At 40.5% G+C, this 15,028-nt stretch overlaps 1 protein-coding gene across 2 annotated transcripts; it reads right to left on the reverse strand.

Moving 5' to 3' along the window:
- Positions 1–62: 62 nt before the first annotated feature.
- malt1 (MALT paracaspase 1) lies at positions 63–14,724 on the reverse strand. 2 transcript variants are annotated; one of them, XM_040154791.1, is made up of 18 exons: positions 14,454–14,724; positions 14,133–14,319; positions 13,436–13,602; positions 11,974–12,095; positions 10,614–10,758; positions 10,160–10,344; positions 9,830–9,926; positions 9,675–9,722; positions 8,727–8,750; positions 8,580–8,624; positions 7,318–7,521; positions 6,447–6,624; positions 5,585–5,656; positions 5,362–5,489; positions 4,493–4,642; positions 2,983–3,140; positions 2,509–2,634; positions 63–1,872 (listed from the first exon to the last, which is right to left on the reverse strand). In XM_040154791.1, the coding sequence occupies exons 2-18, from the start codon at positions 14,306–14,308 to the stop codon at positions 1,381–1,383; spliced, it is 2,517 nt and encodes an 838-aa protein (XP_040010725.1). In that variant the 5' UTR covers positions 14,309–14,319; positions 14,454–14,724; the 3' UTR covers positions 63–1,380. The 2 variants fall into 2 exon arrangements, with proteins under 2 accessions (XP_040010725.1, XP_040010726.1); XM_040154792.1 differs by lacking the exons at positions 9,675–9,722; positions 14,454–14,724 and having other exon boundaries at positions 14,133–14,366.
- Positions 14,725–15,028: the final 304 nt, after the last annotated feature.

Below are 15,028 nucleotides of genomic sequence, written 5' to 3' on the forward strand. Positions count from 1 at the left end.
AGTTAGTTCTCAAATTAACATTTTACATAAAATATATAAGCTTATATTGTTTCTTTCAGTGTTGTCTTTTTGTGTATGTCTTTTTGTGACTGAACGGAATATTTTTTTTTTTTAAACGTGAAAAAAAAAACTATACTATCCGTTCTTTGTGAAGTCAGCAAATTACATTACAAGGAAAACGGTGTCTGTCTTAAATCATTAGCTCAGAAATGGTGAGTGTGACATCCCCGCTAAACTTCATTGTCACTTCCGACAAAAAAAGTCACCAGAATAATCTTAAAATCTTATAAAGCAGCGATTCCCATCCTGAGGGTCCCGACATAAACCTGAGGGGGTCACAAGATGATTCAATGGGTAAGAAAGAAAAAATATATTTCTGATTGTCATGTGACCACTTACAAGGAAAGCAGTGTCCACTCCGGGTGTCTTGTCACATTTCAAATGTCTATGAGTTGTCAACAGGTTGCACTTTTTTTAGCCAGTTTAAAATGAAAACAGATTTGTGCTGCAGAACTTCGACTTTTCTTCTTCCCTCTTCCATTAATCATCTCACGACCCCTCCGATTTACATGGTGACCCTTTCACCTCTGGACTAAAGTACTGATCTGTATATAAAGGAGTTAATATTCCCTCACCCGACCAGCTACAACAATACAATGCTGCTTACACACTGATGCATCAATATTAATTTTAAATCGATGACTTTCACTTGTAATGGAGTGTTTTCACATCGTGGTATTGGTACTTTCGTTTAAGTAAAGGATATGAATACTTCTTCCACCCCTGTCTGTGATCAAAATTTCCATCCACCTCTTTCTCTGCTCAGGTTTATTATTTGACAAAAGGTCTGATCGCTTCCGATAATTATTCTAAGCGTATAGTGGAGGTAGCCCCCACTGCCTCAGTTTCCTTCACCAAATGCAAATTTTCTTTCAGAGTAGTTTGTTTACAATGCTCCGCTTGAATTAAAGGCAAACGAAGCTTTGTGTGCAGACTCATAGTTTAAATAGAAAAAATTCTGTGTAATACTTTTACACGAGGACTGTGATACGTTTCACCTTGACGCCACCGTGTATCGTAGCTCTCCTGTTTGGCAAAAGTCAGAGAAACATCGGTAAATTCACAGCTCTACGAAACAACAATTGCAGCAATTACCCCTTGTCCGTTTACTGAAATGTACTTTTTCATTTCTTTAAAAACTGTTTACAAAATTTAAGTGTTAAGTACAATGTCAGTATACAGCTTGTTGAGCCAAATAATGCTTTTAAGTTTAAGAATATAACAACGTGTTACAGTAAGAGCAGCAGTATTCCAGGTACACTGTTAAAAGACATTTATAGTTTCTCTTCTGAGAAATATGAATAATACCCAGCGGCTGTTTCACTGCTGCTGAAGCTGCAGGCTGTTGATGAACACAGTCTGCAGCTCGGTGATGTCGTCACTGGCTTCTATAGGGATGCTGAACCTGCCCGGCGAGCTTGAGAGCCCACCGGCTGAGTTGTACATCGGCTCATAGTGACACTGGCTGAGATTTTCATAGCAGGAATCCCCACAGCCTCCCACTGCACCCTGAAGACACTCGTAGACGTCCAGGTAGTGTTGCTGCGGGGACAGGCGGCTGTAGTCCTGGGCCTGGTGCAGCCCGTGATGGAGTTGGAGGCGGTGTTCAGGCCCGGGGCTGTGACAGGGGCTGTGGGACGGGCTGTGGGGCATCAGGCAGGTCTGCAGGCAGCTATTCCTCCGCATGGCCCGGTGCAGGTCCAGTCGGGCGATCAGTGGCTTTCCAATATTGATGCTTTTGGTCCAGTGGACAGGATCATCGTCCATTGCTGGGAAGGTGCCCTGAAGGCACACGGTGAAGACCAGCTCCTCCTGTTGCACATGGAGTTAGAGGAGAAATAAAAGAATTCGTAAAGACAATGGAATCCTTCTTTTTGTTTTTATGACCCAGAATCTCTTGTTTTGACATGAATATAACCAAATACTTTTTTAGGACGGACACATGAAAAATAGATATTCTATGTTAAGTGAATACAAAGGACAGAGTAAGAAGTTGATTATTGCTGTGTCACTTTGTAAAAATTTGCTTTGTTTTTTTAAAGTAAAGTAAGCCGTTTGCGTGGCTCTAGTGATGCCGGTCTCTCTGTCAGACTAAAATAACTCAACAACTACTGAAAACATTGCTGTGAAATTCATGTTGCCCAGAGGGTGAATCTTAGAGACTTTGGTGTTAACCCTGACTTTTCATCTAGCACCATCCAGCGGGTCAAAGTTTGCCTTTATGCACTGAAATATCTCTACATCTCCTAGACGGAAGAGCACAAAATTTGGCTCACACGTTTAAGCTCCCCTCAGAATGAATTCTCCAGTGATGTTGTTCAAAAACAAACACCTGAGAAACCTATAAACAAAACTGGTCATAAGGATAAACACGAAGCTTGTTTTCTTTTTAAAGAGATTAGGGTTTTATACAGTATTATATGCCAAAGTGGCTTGTTGCGTTTTTACCCTGAGCTTCTGCAGTGAGCTGAGTCTGGTGTAGAGACAGTGCTGCGGCAGGCTGCTGGACAGGAGGTGGATCCCCGTCTCCTCTGGAGTCTCTCTGTTCATCGCTTTAGGATCCACGTCAAGGTCCTGCAATAAGGAAAGGAAGCAGGTAGCAGTGTGCAGTATGCACACACACACACACACAAACATCCACTCTCAAAATAACTTTAGTGGCATTTACAGTACATGCATTTTGTGGCTTTGCTTTGTTTATAACTTAACTGAAAAAGTGAATTTGAATGAAATTCTGATTAATTATCCAATTTTCCTACAAGGTTCCTGTTAGACTCGTAAGAAAGATGAGAAATTCCATGCTCTCTCTTGACCCCATAAAAAGGCCTTATTTAACATCTCAATCACACCAAGTCCAAAGCATCCCACAGGTACGGTCTGTCGCAAGGGTTTAATAACCAGCGTTCGTGACAACATACTGACCTCTGAGAAGTCAGTGACATGAGCTTGGCAGACGGACATGTCCTGGGGTTTCTTAACGATGTGAGTGTAAATGACCAGCACATTGGAGAACTCGGCAGCGAAGCCCAACTTGATCTGAGCCCCGCAGTCGAAGTTGAGACTCATACTCTCAGGAAGCTCTGGAATCACGTAAAGAAAAACAAAAAACAAACAAACAAACATTTCAAGCAAGTGCTACACTGCACATTTGATGGGTTTCAAAATATGCAGCTAGTTTTCATGCTACATTTCCAAGTCCTCTTGTAGTGTCATTTTATTTTTAAAAGAAAAATATCTGCCCATTTACTTTAATTGTTGAAAAAGAAGCACAAAAGTTCTCTATTTTCTTTTTTGGGTAACACTTTATTTTAAGTCCCCCTATTTGGCATTTATAAGTGGTATACAAACATTTAATAAATGGTTTATAACACACTAATGTAGTTGTATGCAGCTATAAAGACATTTTAAGTGTTTATTAATGATATTATTACAACAGCATTTTACTATATTGTCATTTATTAGTATACTGTTATGTAATCCCCTTTGCGCCTCCACTTATGGGTGCTTATAACTACATGATAGTGAGATACAAACTATTTATTAAATGTTTATATAGTGCTTAGAAATGCGAAACGGGGGGACTTAAAATAAAGTGGAGCTTTATTGGAGCAGGAGCTTGTGACTAAGTAGAACATTGTAAATTACAACATCTGTCATAAATCATTAGCTCAGAAATGGTGAGTCAGAAATTCCTACTAAATTTCCTTCACAAAATGTGAAAAAGGAGAAAATGTCTCTGAATCTTAAAATCTTTTTTAAGTTTTTGAGATTTCCAGCCTGAGGGTTGAGATCCCTCAAGGGTCCCAAGATAAATCTGGGTCTTGTGAAACACTGGATACTTTCACCACTTCAGGTCACTAAAAATCCTTGACCTGCACCAATCTGAGATGGAACCATTATCTGGTTGAACTGACCATTACTCATGTCAATACTAAGGCCACGACCAGTGATTTTACGGGGTCACAAGCCAAACTGCTTGGGAACCACTGTTACAAAGTGTCTGAAAAGCACCCCTGAAAGTGTTGTTGTGATATTTCCAACTACCAGGTTGGAATAACCACAAAAACTACCAGAATCAATGTTATCTTCGCCCCAGTAAAACCTATTGGCTTTTGTCTTTGCATAAGCAAATATTTATTAGCTGATAGAAGAGGAAGACGCGATAATTCGGTGTTCGGTTTTTTCTCACTCCTCCAACCTGCTGTCTGGTCATCAACGACCAAGATGCTAACAACAGTGCGACTGCCTCCGTGTGTGCAATGGTTGTGTAATTTGAGAGAGCATTGTGTGCTTGGTCAACATTAACCAGAGTCAACATTTGAATGAGGGTGCAGTACTGAGCCGCAGGCAGCAAATAGGGGCTTCCCAGCGCTGTGATAACAAATGGTAAATATTTCAAAAATGAAGCAGGGAGTTTGTGTCTCAAACTCACCGTGAGCCTTTGCCCACTGGCGGCTTTGAGCATGAGCAAGATCAGCGGTGTCGGCGGGCAGGATAGGATCGGTCAGAGCTCTCCTCTCTGACAGGCTACTGCGGATCTCCAGCGCCTGCTTCCCCTTCGTAGCATCAAACTGACCCATGTCTGGAAACAAGAAATTATACATCACATGTCAGCATTCCAACTAAGGCCCGACTTGACTTTAACACCTCCCAAAATATCCCAAAATCCATTAAATGAGTTGAAAGTGGGTCCAAGCATTTGCAACACTGCAGGGAGGCGGCGAGCACTTTGACGAGCATTTCATTTAATATTTTAATTTTTCCACCCTGAGCTAATGTTTAAGACATATCTTGTTCATTATTTAATAGTAAGTGCATCTTAGAGCAACCTTAAGCCACTTTCCTTCATCTACCCTGCATTGAAAGGGAAACTCCATTAGCCCCACAAGCAAGCTAATTATGACATTAATAATGCCAAAATTAATTCACTTTCTTACCCTCTCATTGAAAATAAACACATCCTGTGGGCAACACAGTAACTGTAAAAAAAATCTAATTTCACAACCAAACACAGCATAATGGTCTTTTAATTAAAAAAAAAAAAAAAATCATAGTTCTTCACGTTAACCTGTTAATCGTCACAAATTCATTTTTATATGTAAGTTCTACCTAAGATGCATTTTAATAGCTCTTAGTGATGAACAACTTGTGATTTCACACACAAAAACTACTGTAAATAATCTTACCTTTGCATATATGACACATATTCCGATTGAACCATAATATTCATTATTTACGACAGTGCTTCTTGCAGGGCTGCATATGATGTTGTTATATAATGAGTTTCTGTTCCCGTCTCACCCTCAGCCACTCTGTCCAGCACCACGGTGATCTTCTCATCGTCCAGCAGTCGCTTCTTCAAAAACTTGACAAACACACCGTTAGTGAAGCCACTGGAGCTCAGCTCAAAGGCCTCGGCATCTTGGCACCTGCACAGCCAAACCAAGGACACAACATTTGATGTTCTAGAAAGGAAAAAGTGTGTGAATTTAGTTCTGTGTGATAAACGGCGTTCCAAACTTACGTAGCGTATCCAAAGACAATGTTGGCTGTAACCCTCAGGACGATGTTCGGAGTGCTGTCATCGTGGATATTCCTGGAAAATGAATAAATCTATAAACCTTCCGGGATCCAGACCAAGGTGATGAATCCCTAACAGCTCTATGATGGAGAGAAAATAATTCCTTAAAGGACCTGTCGTGCCATGCTGCAACGAATGACTATTTTGACAAATGCACGTTACAATTTCCCACAACCCAACAACCCAAGGTCACAAATGTCTTGTCAAATGTTTTTTCTGGCCAACAGTCCGAAACCCAAAAATATTCAGTTTACTATCATGAATGAAAAGATCAAAACATTTGAGAAGGTGGAACCAGCTAATATTTGGCAGTTTTCCTGAAAAAATGATCAAAAGGATTGTTCAGTTATCAAATACTTGCTGATTGACTAATTGACTAATTGAATCAACTAATCATTGCAGCTGTAATGCACATAAGATCAAAGGTGTGCCCTTGTAGCCAAACGCGTAAGGTGCATACAACATAGCAACAACATCCCTGGTTCGCTTGTGGCCGGGGACCTTTAGGTTTCGATTTTTACCCTTCTGGTTGCATTCGTAATATTAATATTTAGTAATATTTTGGGAGTTCTGTGGATCTGACCCTTACACTCCCTACCCATACTTGCTCTTGACATTGGTGATATACAAATATAAGTTTGTATATCATGTAAATTCATTACATTTGAACTGTCTTCAGCTCGTCAGTCATTCTGTAGAACACTTTGAATTGCACTAACCTGTGCAAAAGGTGATAAACAAACAATGTTTGATTGATTGAAATTTAATAACCTAAAGAGACTGACCCACCGACTCCAGGACTCACCTCTTCCTGCACATGTCCAGCAGAAAAACATTGAGGCCCGTCTCCTTCTCCTGCATCAGTTTAAGGATGCTCTGCACACATAGACAGTTGGCTGACCGGTACGGGTTTGGCGCGTCCACGGGCACCATGAAGCTGTTGCCGTAGTTCTCATATCCATGACCAGCGTAGTAGAGCAGACCTAAAGAGGGAAGTGTTCACTTCAGCGCAGTAGCTTGGCTATAGAAGACCAAATTCTGGCTTTCAAGAGTCTATGAAAACCCAAATGAGGTCTGAGGCAGTCCTCTGCGATAGGAAATACTTACAGCTGCTAGTTTACACAAACTACTCCTTTGACTGGGGTCGATTTGGTATCAACATTTCAAAAACTTTGCATTAATGAATATTTTCTCCTTACATCAAGGGACTACAATCCAGAAATTTAGAGTCAACACTGATGTACACTATACAGTACATAGACTCTTCATTTAAAAGTTTAAAATGGTAAAGTTTTGGGGTTAAATGCGTTTTCACTGCCTCCGTAATCCAAGTCTAATGCAAACTTGTTTACAGTTTTAATGTCAATGTAAACTTATGCCTCCATACCATTGAACAGGAAAGGGCAGAACACCTATTCATAATTGTGTTTAAAGAGAATAAATGTGAAAATGTTTTTAAATGACAAAGTTTTCATATATTCATCTTTTGTGAGGATAAGTAAAGGCTTTATTATTCAGTTTTACTTGCCTTCACCCACCGCGTTTTGACTGGGCAACAGTTAGTGTATTGTAATCGAACCCAAGTTTATCCCCTAAAACAAAATTTGTGTAGGTTTATGGGCTGGAACTACGACCATAGCGGGGACCACCCAGAGGTATGTTAAGTCCCAACATACCATAGACTCCCTTGTGAAGCAGCAACAGGAACTCATCAACAGCGTTTCTCATCTCTGACTCCGTGAGGTCCAGCAGCGAAACCACCTTGAAGTTTAGCTGCCGCAGGAGGTTGGTGAGGTCGTACACGTCCACCATGGGAGCTTTGAGCTGCGGGTGGTTCTGGTAGGACAGATTGCCGATCAGCAGGGCCACTTTGTCAGTCGCTGGGGGGTTGACATGGGAGCGGGAGAAAAACTCAAAAAAACTCGTGCATGATACTGTGCATCAATGAAGCATCTTTTAGAACTGAAAGGGGAATTGGAAACATAAAATAATTCTCAAGAAGGCAGTGTTTACTGCGATAGCTATCAAGTCCAGTCTGCTGCGAGGAGTACAAAGTGTCCTTGACAATACTGTGGCTTTAACACAATGATCTCCAATCACCGTACCGTGTATTTTGAGGTTCTCTCCGATGTAGAATACATACTGTACATACGAATATAATAGAAAATAAAAATAAAAGTATCACTAAAAAAAAACAAAAACAAAAAACACCACAGTTACCACAGACTTTCTGGTTGCAAACTCTTTCACTGTCTATTTAACAGAGTCTGCTAAAGTCAGTTCACTGGCTGAACTACAAGTACAGGAGGAGGACAAAATAAATGAGACTACAGGCCACTACTGATGTCAATATCTGACAGTTTGAAAACTCAATAAATATATATTGGCACATAACATAACAGAAACAAATATCTTTTGACAAGGAGCCATAACATGTGTTATTAAAGAATTGTGACCAAGATATGTACTGAGCCGGATGACGGAACAAAATAGTGCTTCACATTACAATACGAGAGTTGTCCTGCAGAAGATCTGGTGGGGCTCAAGGATGTTGTTTTTTATTGAAGCTGCCAGAGGTATTAGTTCAACTCTACACAAACTTTTAAAGCAGTCTGTGTTGGCGAGGATTTATTTAGGTTTTTCTCCTTCCCACATTGACCCATCTCGACATGGATTCAGTCTATTAAATGTGTGTTGATCGTTGTCTTTTTGTATCCTTTTGTCTTGCTTTGACTCTATATCCTACTTTTCATGACGTACTGCTTCATATGTTACAAGTGAGGAAGAAATTCAAAAACACAGCTGACGTGTGGCTCACAGGAACCCATGCATCAGCTATGTTCATTTCTAAAATATGTAGAAAAAACACACAGTCGATAGCACAGGGATCGATTCATAATTCACTTACACTTAAAGAGGCGTGTTGAAAGACACTCACCATAAAGTTGTCCTGGAATACTATTCAGGAAAAGTTCACTGGAACCTGAAATAAACACACAATAAAGGATCATATAGCAAGCAAAATAGAATATAGCGTTTGAATAGAAAGTATGTATAAATATTTGAAGAGTACAGTTACACTTACTTCCTCCGATGGCGTAAACATCATCTAGGAATCAAAAATATAAATACATCACCATCACATAAGATTTTTCAGTTGTTTTTAGAAAAATGTTCTACTGATTCGTGAAAAAATGATCAAAAGGAAGGCAAGCCTCACAGCAACAGCAGTAGAGATGTCGAATCAATTTATCATAATTCAATTTACAGATTAAGACAGGCATTATTCTATGTTTTTCTCATCTTCAACAAATCCTGTGAAAGGCCAGCAGTCAGATAGTCCATCTCTCTGTATTTTTTCACTACTTCCCTACCCTGCGTGCGCTAGCCTCAAATTCATTGGTTCCCACGAATCACATTAATAGTTAGGTCATTCATACGTGGTTTCTTTTTTGAAAAAGGCTCCGTAATTTCCTAAAACAGCTGGGCGCTGTAGTTTCTAGCAAACGTTACACAAACAGGAGAAATTTGGGCTTTTCTTGGAGACGATTTTCAGCTGCATATTAATACACATTTTGTGGTCTAGTGAGTATTTACAGCAGTACCAGGATGGCATAGGTGGGGTTGAAGCAAAATAAACCGTGTTTATTATAACAAATAAACAACAATTCAGTTCAGAGGAATAAGCTATATGTGGCTTTGATACACAGATAATACTATAGGATTAGCTTAGCAAGATCAATTCAGTGTTGGTTTTGGTCCTTTCATGGGATTTGTTGACAGAAAGACAAATATAGACTACTACCCTCCTGAAAACAATTATACTAGTCAAATCAAAATGTATGCAAGTGGAACCTGGAGATGAAACCCTGTGAACCTTGCGCTGGGTAGTGTTAACATAATAATAATAATCTGGGTCCTGACCCACATGCAGTTACAGGAACTATTTGGGGTTTTGAGCAAAGTTATGATTAACAGTTGCATGCAGCTAATTGCCATTTAATAAGCCGTGTATCAGGCCTTTCAACTCTACCTTCAGAGAACTCCATTGCCCCTGAAATCTGGACAGATATCCTTGGTGCTTTCAGTCAAGAACAGAGCAAATAATCACTCAGACATAATGACAACAGAGCTGGTTTTACTGGGCTGTAATTATAGCGTCAAAAAATGTACCGAAGTGTGACATACCTACGACAACATCAACTTCATTGGTCCACATTCTCTCAGTGCTGCTGCTGATCTCACAGCGATACCTGCCGTGGTGATCCTGCATCACGTGAGGGATCTGAAAAGCACGGACACTGTTTATGGCGCCTTGTTCCCTAGAAAAAGATCTAGATCTTTGATTAGTGAGCAAGGGTGACTGTCAACAATTACGTGAACTGCAAAAGTAAACTCCAATGTCTGGGAGCAAAACAGATACCAGTTCATGCGTTTTAACTTCTGACAACTATAAGCAGAGAAAACAGTTTCCAAACAAGAAAGAATTTTTGTAACAGTAACATCTAATTCATTCACCATGAATTTCCTCTTTGTGCCGTTGAGGATCGGGACTCCATTTCTGTGCCACTGGTATCGAGGGATTGGCCGTCCCACGGCTCCACACTCCAGCTGAAGGGTTTCCCCGACATGTAGCCGCAGGAACTGAGGCTGGATCACCAACTTCAGCCGACCGTCTAGGGAATGGTAACTCTGCCCTGGTGCTGGGGGGCAGACGTGACATCATTAGGTCATTATCTACTGCATCCAGTTAGAAGATTTCTGCTTCAGCTGGTGTTGGGAAAGGTACTAGAGTCACGGGTCCAATTACATGTCTAGTCCCGCAACTGATGCTGACACCTCAAGAATATGTAAAAAAACAACAAAAGCAGTTCAAGTGTAAAGAGAAAAAATGAAAATACATGTACAGACAGAGAACATGAAGAAGGAAACAGCTGTGACAAATGAGACTCTAATGCCTGCAATATCTTACCACATGACGTGACATTCAGGACGTCCACCTGAGCCCATTGGCTGAATTCAAAAGTATCTCCACAGTTGACCCTACAAATGTAAAAGCCGGCGTCCTTCAGGTGGACTGGACTTATCACCAGGTCTGGGGAGAAGCTGTTTGACACCTGAGGTTGTGGAAATGTGAATCATATTTACCAATAAGCAAATCTCATTTCCTTATCCCCGCTTCTTATTCACTCTCGGCTACTAGTACTACTACTCTACTACTCTTTTCAGAAGTTGTCTTGTATCCCAGTGTATCTCATCGAACACATGAGCAGCGATGTAGGGTTTTAGTGTCCCAGCATGAATGCCAAAATGCAGTTTCAGAGGTTTTGCCAAGCTGCGAAGAAAACATTATTCAGGGCCGAGCAATCCACACGTGCAAATTTTGTGCATGAAAATGTTCAAATTCAAAGATACAGAATGCTACTGTTCCCTTTAGAAATTTTCGATGGCAGGGTTTAAGGAAAATTGTTTCAGATGCTAGTGGAGAAGGGGAACAGTGATTAGATGACTGTGTCCAGTTTGCTTTCAGTGGCTCGACATTTATGTTTAACGTAAAATGCAGCAGATTCGAAGGTTATAATGTGAGTATTTTTGTGATTTTTAAAATTACGAGCCTGTTTAGACGCCCGGCTCCCTCACTGCGGGAAGAAAGGATGGATGATAGTCAGAACTATTTTGTCAAGATTTAATCTGCTAAACTACAGAAGAGAAGAGTTTATGTATTTAATCCACCTTTTGACACTGCAGGTAAGTTTAAGTGCAGGTAAAGATTTTTATCTAAGCTTCTAACAGGGCCACGAAAACCCAGAAAGGGACGATAAAGTTCATAAAGCTGTAGTATTATAGACACAGCAAAGAGTCATGAGTAGGCATTTGCTTTGTTTTTGGGTATCTGAGCCAGGAAGATGGAGTATCAGTGACGAAGATTTCAAGCCTAAACCTGTGAATTTGGCACACCAATAGCAGGAATATCACTCCCTTCTTTTTTTTTCTCCTGTAAATTTCCTTCAAGTGCTGTGGCCAGACCCTACTGTTTTAGCGAATAAATTTCAGGGATACTGGTGAACAGTCACAAACGTTTCTGACAAAATATTTAACAAAAGAACAAAGGTATGAAGAAAGAAGAGGATGTGACGCAAAATAACTAATAATCACTCATAATCTCAGCATAAACAAAAAAAGAAACTAAAACACAACAGACACAAAGAGGTCTTAACACAAACAACTTACTTGTGTGTGTGTGTGTGTGTGTGTGTGTGTGTGTGTGTGTGTGTGTGTGTGTGTCTGTATGCGTGTGTGTGTTTGGTTGTATCAGGGAGGGTCATACTCGCCTCTTCCTTACTCTTGAACCACTGGTACTGTACTGGAGATTTGCCCATCGCGTGGCAGCTGAGGCGCAGATTGTGGCCAGATATAAGAGCCACTGACTGGGGCTGAATGAGAATCTGCAGGGCTGAACATTCAGGAGACTTGCACTGTTAATTCCCACTTTGTCTTATATCGGTACACTGATTTTAGATGGGTAATACCCACAGCAAAGACAGACAGCTTCTGTGTAAAGCCTACATTTATTGTTTCATATTAAAATGAATGTGTATCTGGGATTGGCTCCAGCCCCAATGTGACCTTCAAAAGGATAAGACATGCAGCTAATGGATGGATCGATAGATATTAAAGTCACCCAAGTGGGTTAAGACGAAGTTTTAGTTTCCCAAAAGTGTTTAAAAGCAATACTGTCATTACCACCCCACCAGTAATACAATTCTGCAGTTTAAACATAATCATATGTGTCCTCTTTCAAAAAACGCAAACTGATTGAACACTGACAGGCTTGTACACTGCTGCACTGGCGGCAAACCTGCCAAAACCATTTCTACTATATCAGCAACTCAATACCAAATTTTGAAATGTAATCACTACTGAATACTTAGTGTTGAAATTTAAATGCCACTGAACTTTTTCGCACTTAAAACATTTGACTTTGAAAAACCTCCTTTCTGAATTTATGTGGTGTGAATTTCACTTTTTGAAATTCCCAAATTGTGCAATTTCAAAAACTTTATTCTTAATACATACAGTTAGGTATGTGAGTATTTGGACAGTGACTCACTGTTCAAACTTTTCCTCTGTAAACCACCACCATCAAGCCATATATGGACCCATGGGTTCCAGACATCAGGCACGTTTTGTTTGCAAAGGATTTTCAGTATAAAAAAGTATAAAAAATAATCCTTATAGTTATTTAAGTTTGTCCAATTACTTTTGAGCCTCTGAAAATGAGGGACTATGTACAAACATGGCTGTAGATCCTAAACAGTCGATGTGATATTTTTGTTAAACCCCCTTTAATTAAAGCTGAAATCTACACTTCAATCACATCTTGATGGCTTTGTGTCAAACCCATTGTGGTGGCGTACAGAGACAGAATTACAAAAATTGTCTGACTGTCCAAAATACTTACGGACCTAACTTTGCGCCTGGTCAAATTCAGACGCTAAAATTCAGGGTACAAAATTCAGTTCTGAACGTCAGGTACACCAAGGGAAAGCAATCAAGCCTGAAGGGAATCGGTCCGACCTCTGAGCTGGCAAAAACTGTCCAGACTGGCAAAGATTTCAGTGCAATAAATTCAGTGGTGTTCATAGTATTCAGTTGCTGATAAAATTCCATGAAGACTGTGATGTGAATCATAAATTCCCCTTTAAGCTTAAAAACACAACACAGAGAACAAAGATCAAACTCCGTTGGACGCCAGACAACATACTAACAGGCCCGGGGGCGGTTCCACTGTACCTGACGTTTTCAGGCACTGCACGGCCTCTGAGTTGCCCAGAGTTTGGAGGTAGTCCATCAAGTGACCCGTGGTGCAGCCTCGCTCTCCCATCAGCCTCAGCAGCATGCGGCTCGGGCTGCCCTCCACCTCCAGCACCTTCAGAGAGCACATCTCCATGTCGTTGGAGCTGGGGAACGACAGCACGTCATATGCCAGAGGTATGAGTCAAAAAACAACTCAGCTTGTCAGTAGCTCTAAATATTAATTACACAAAGTGAAAAAGACTTCACTGTTCTCTTCTTTGTCATGTAGGACAGTAAAATGAACACCTGTTCAGGTGGACTGTTAATCAGATGTGACAAAAAAAAAAGACATTTGAAGACATTTCCCACTATTTTCTGACATTTTAAAGACAAAACCATTAACCAGTAAATCGCAGAAAAATATTTGGCAGATTCATTCAGAATGAAAGTGATCATTAGGTGCAGCCCTAGTTTCATTTACTTGGAGTTATACATTTATTTGTTTCAGAGCCTCTATGCATAGGTGAGTATGTGGAAAGTATTCTCCGTACTATTAATATTATTAGCCTGTTGTTAAATAACACAAAACACCTCTCTGTATTATTTAGGACAGCACCGCCGACTACAGTATCACAACTGCAGCCCATTACGGTGACTGTCTGCAGGATACGGTCGGACCCATTTGTCAACCCACCTGACTTTAACCCGCCTCTCGTTGCCGACTATCTCTCCGAGTTTTCGCCATCCTTTGCTGCTGGACTTGTCCAACACCTCGCAGAGCTTCCTCACGACCGGCTCCTTCAACAGGTTGATCTTTGTGGACCGGTCCAAAGAATCCGACATGGCAGCCAGCGAGAAAAAGTCTAGCATCTAGCGCGTTTCTGTCAGACCGGAGAGACTCGTATTACCATCGGGCGATAATTCACTTCAAGACAAAACACACACAAAAAAAAAAAAAAAAAAAAGGAAAAAAGTCTACTTCCTGGAAAAAATGATTGAAGTGATACAGACACACCTACTGCTCTGTCTTGGTTTTCCCCCCCACACGACTGCGGGCAGCCTCTGACAAAGATTATATATGCATCAAGATAAGAGCCTGTAGGGAAAACGTTTGGCTAACATGTTGCCCAAAAAGAACCTAAAGTCAAGAGCTTAAAGATCACTTTTTACCACTAAACCTTTGCTACCCTGTAGTAATTACACACTATTCAAATGAGCTACCTGACTCATAGGGAAATAAGCCCAGAGCTGTGGTAGAACTGAGGCCTATGCCACTTTTTAGTCGTATTTTGCTTGCCGAGCTACATACGACCTGATTAACCTTTGAAGAGGCCCCAGCGCAAAAAATTGTTGCTGAGCCACTATTGGCTCCTACTATGCATTGCAGTTTTCATTACTTCCCGTGGCCACCCAGAAACCAAGCAATACTCCAGGGCTAAAATGATTAATCAATTAGTCGACTGACAAAAAATGTATTGGCAATAATTGATTAATTGTTTAAGAGTAAGTTATTTTTTTTCCCTAAAAATGGTAAAAATCCACTTGTTCCAGCTACTCAAACGTGACTATTTGCTAGTTTTCCCAGTTTTT

The sequence above is a fragment of the Xiphias gladius genome, chromosome 19 (genome assembly GCF_016859285.1).
Source record: "Xiphias gladius isolate SHS-SW01 ecotype Sanya breed wild chromosome 19, ASM1685928v1, whole genome shotgun sequence".
Classification (NCBI taxonomy): Eukaryota; Metazoa; Chordata; class Actinopteri; order Istiophoriformes; family Xiphiidae; genus Xiphias; species Xiphias gladius.

What these genes read in the sequence shown, in the direction of transcription:
- malt1 (XM_040154791.1), bottom strand. Translation starts at nt 14,308, where the DNA reads ATGCTAGACTTTTTCTCGCTGGCTGCCATGTCGGATTCTTTGGACCGG. An exon ending in CCTGAATGTCACGTCATGTG is followed by an intron (nt 10,345 to 10,613) that starts GTAAGATATTGC and finishes TCTGCCCCCCAG; the next exon opens with CACCAGGGCAGAGTTACCAT. An exon ending in GCTGGACAGAGTGGCTGAGG is followed by an intron (nt 4,643 to 5,361) that starts GTGAGACGGGAA and finishes TCTTGTTTCCAG; the next exon opens with ACATGGGTCAGTTTGATGCT.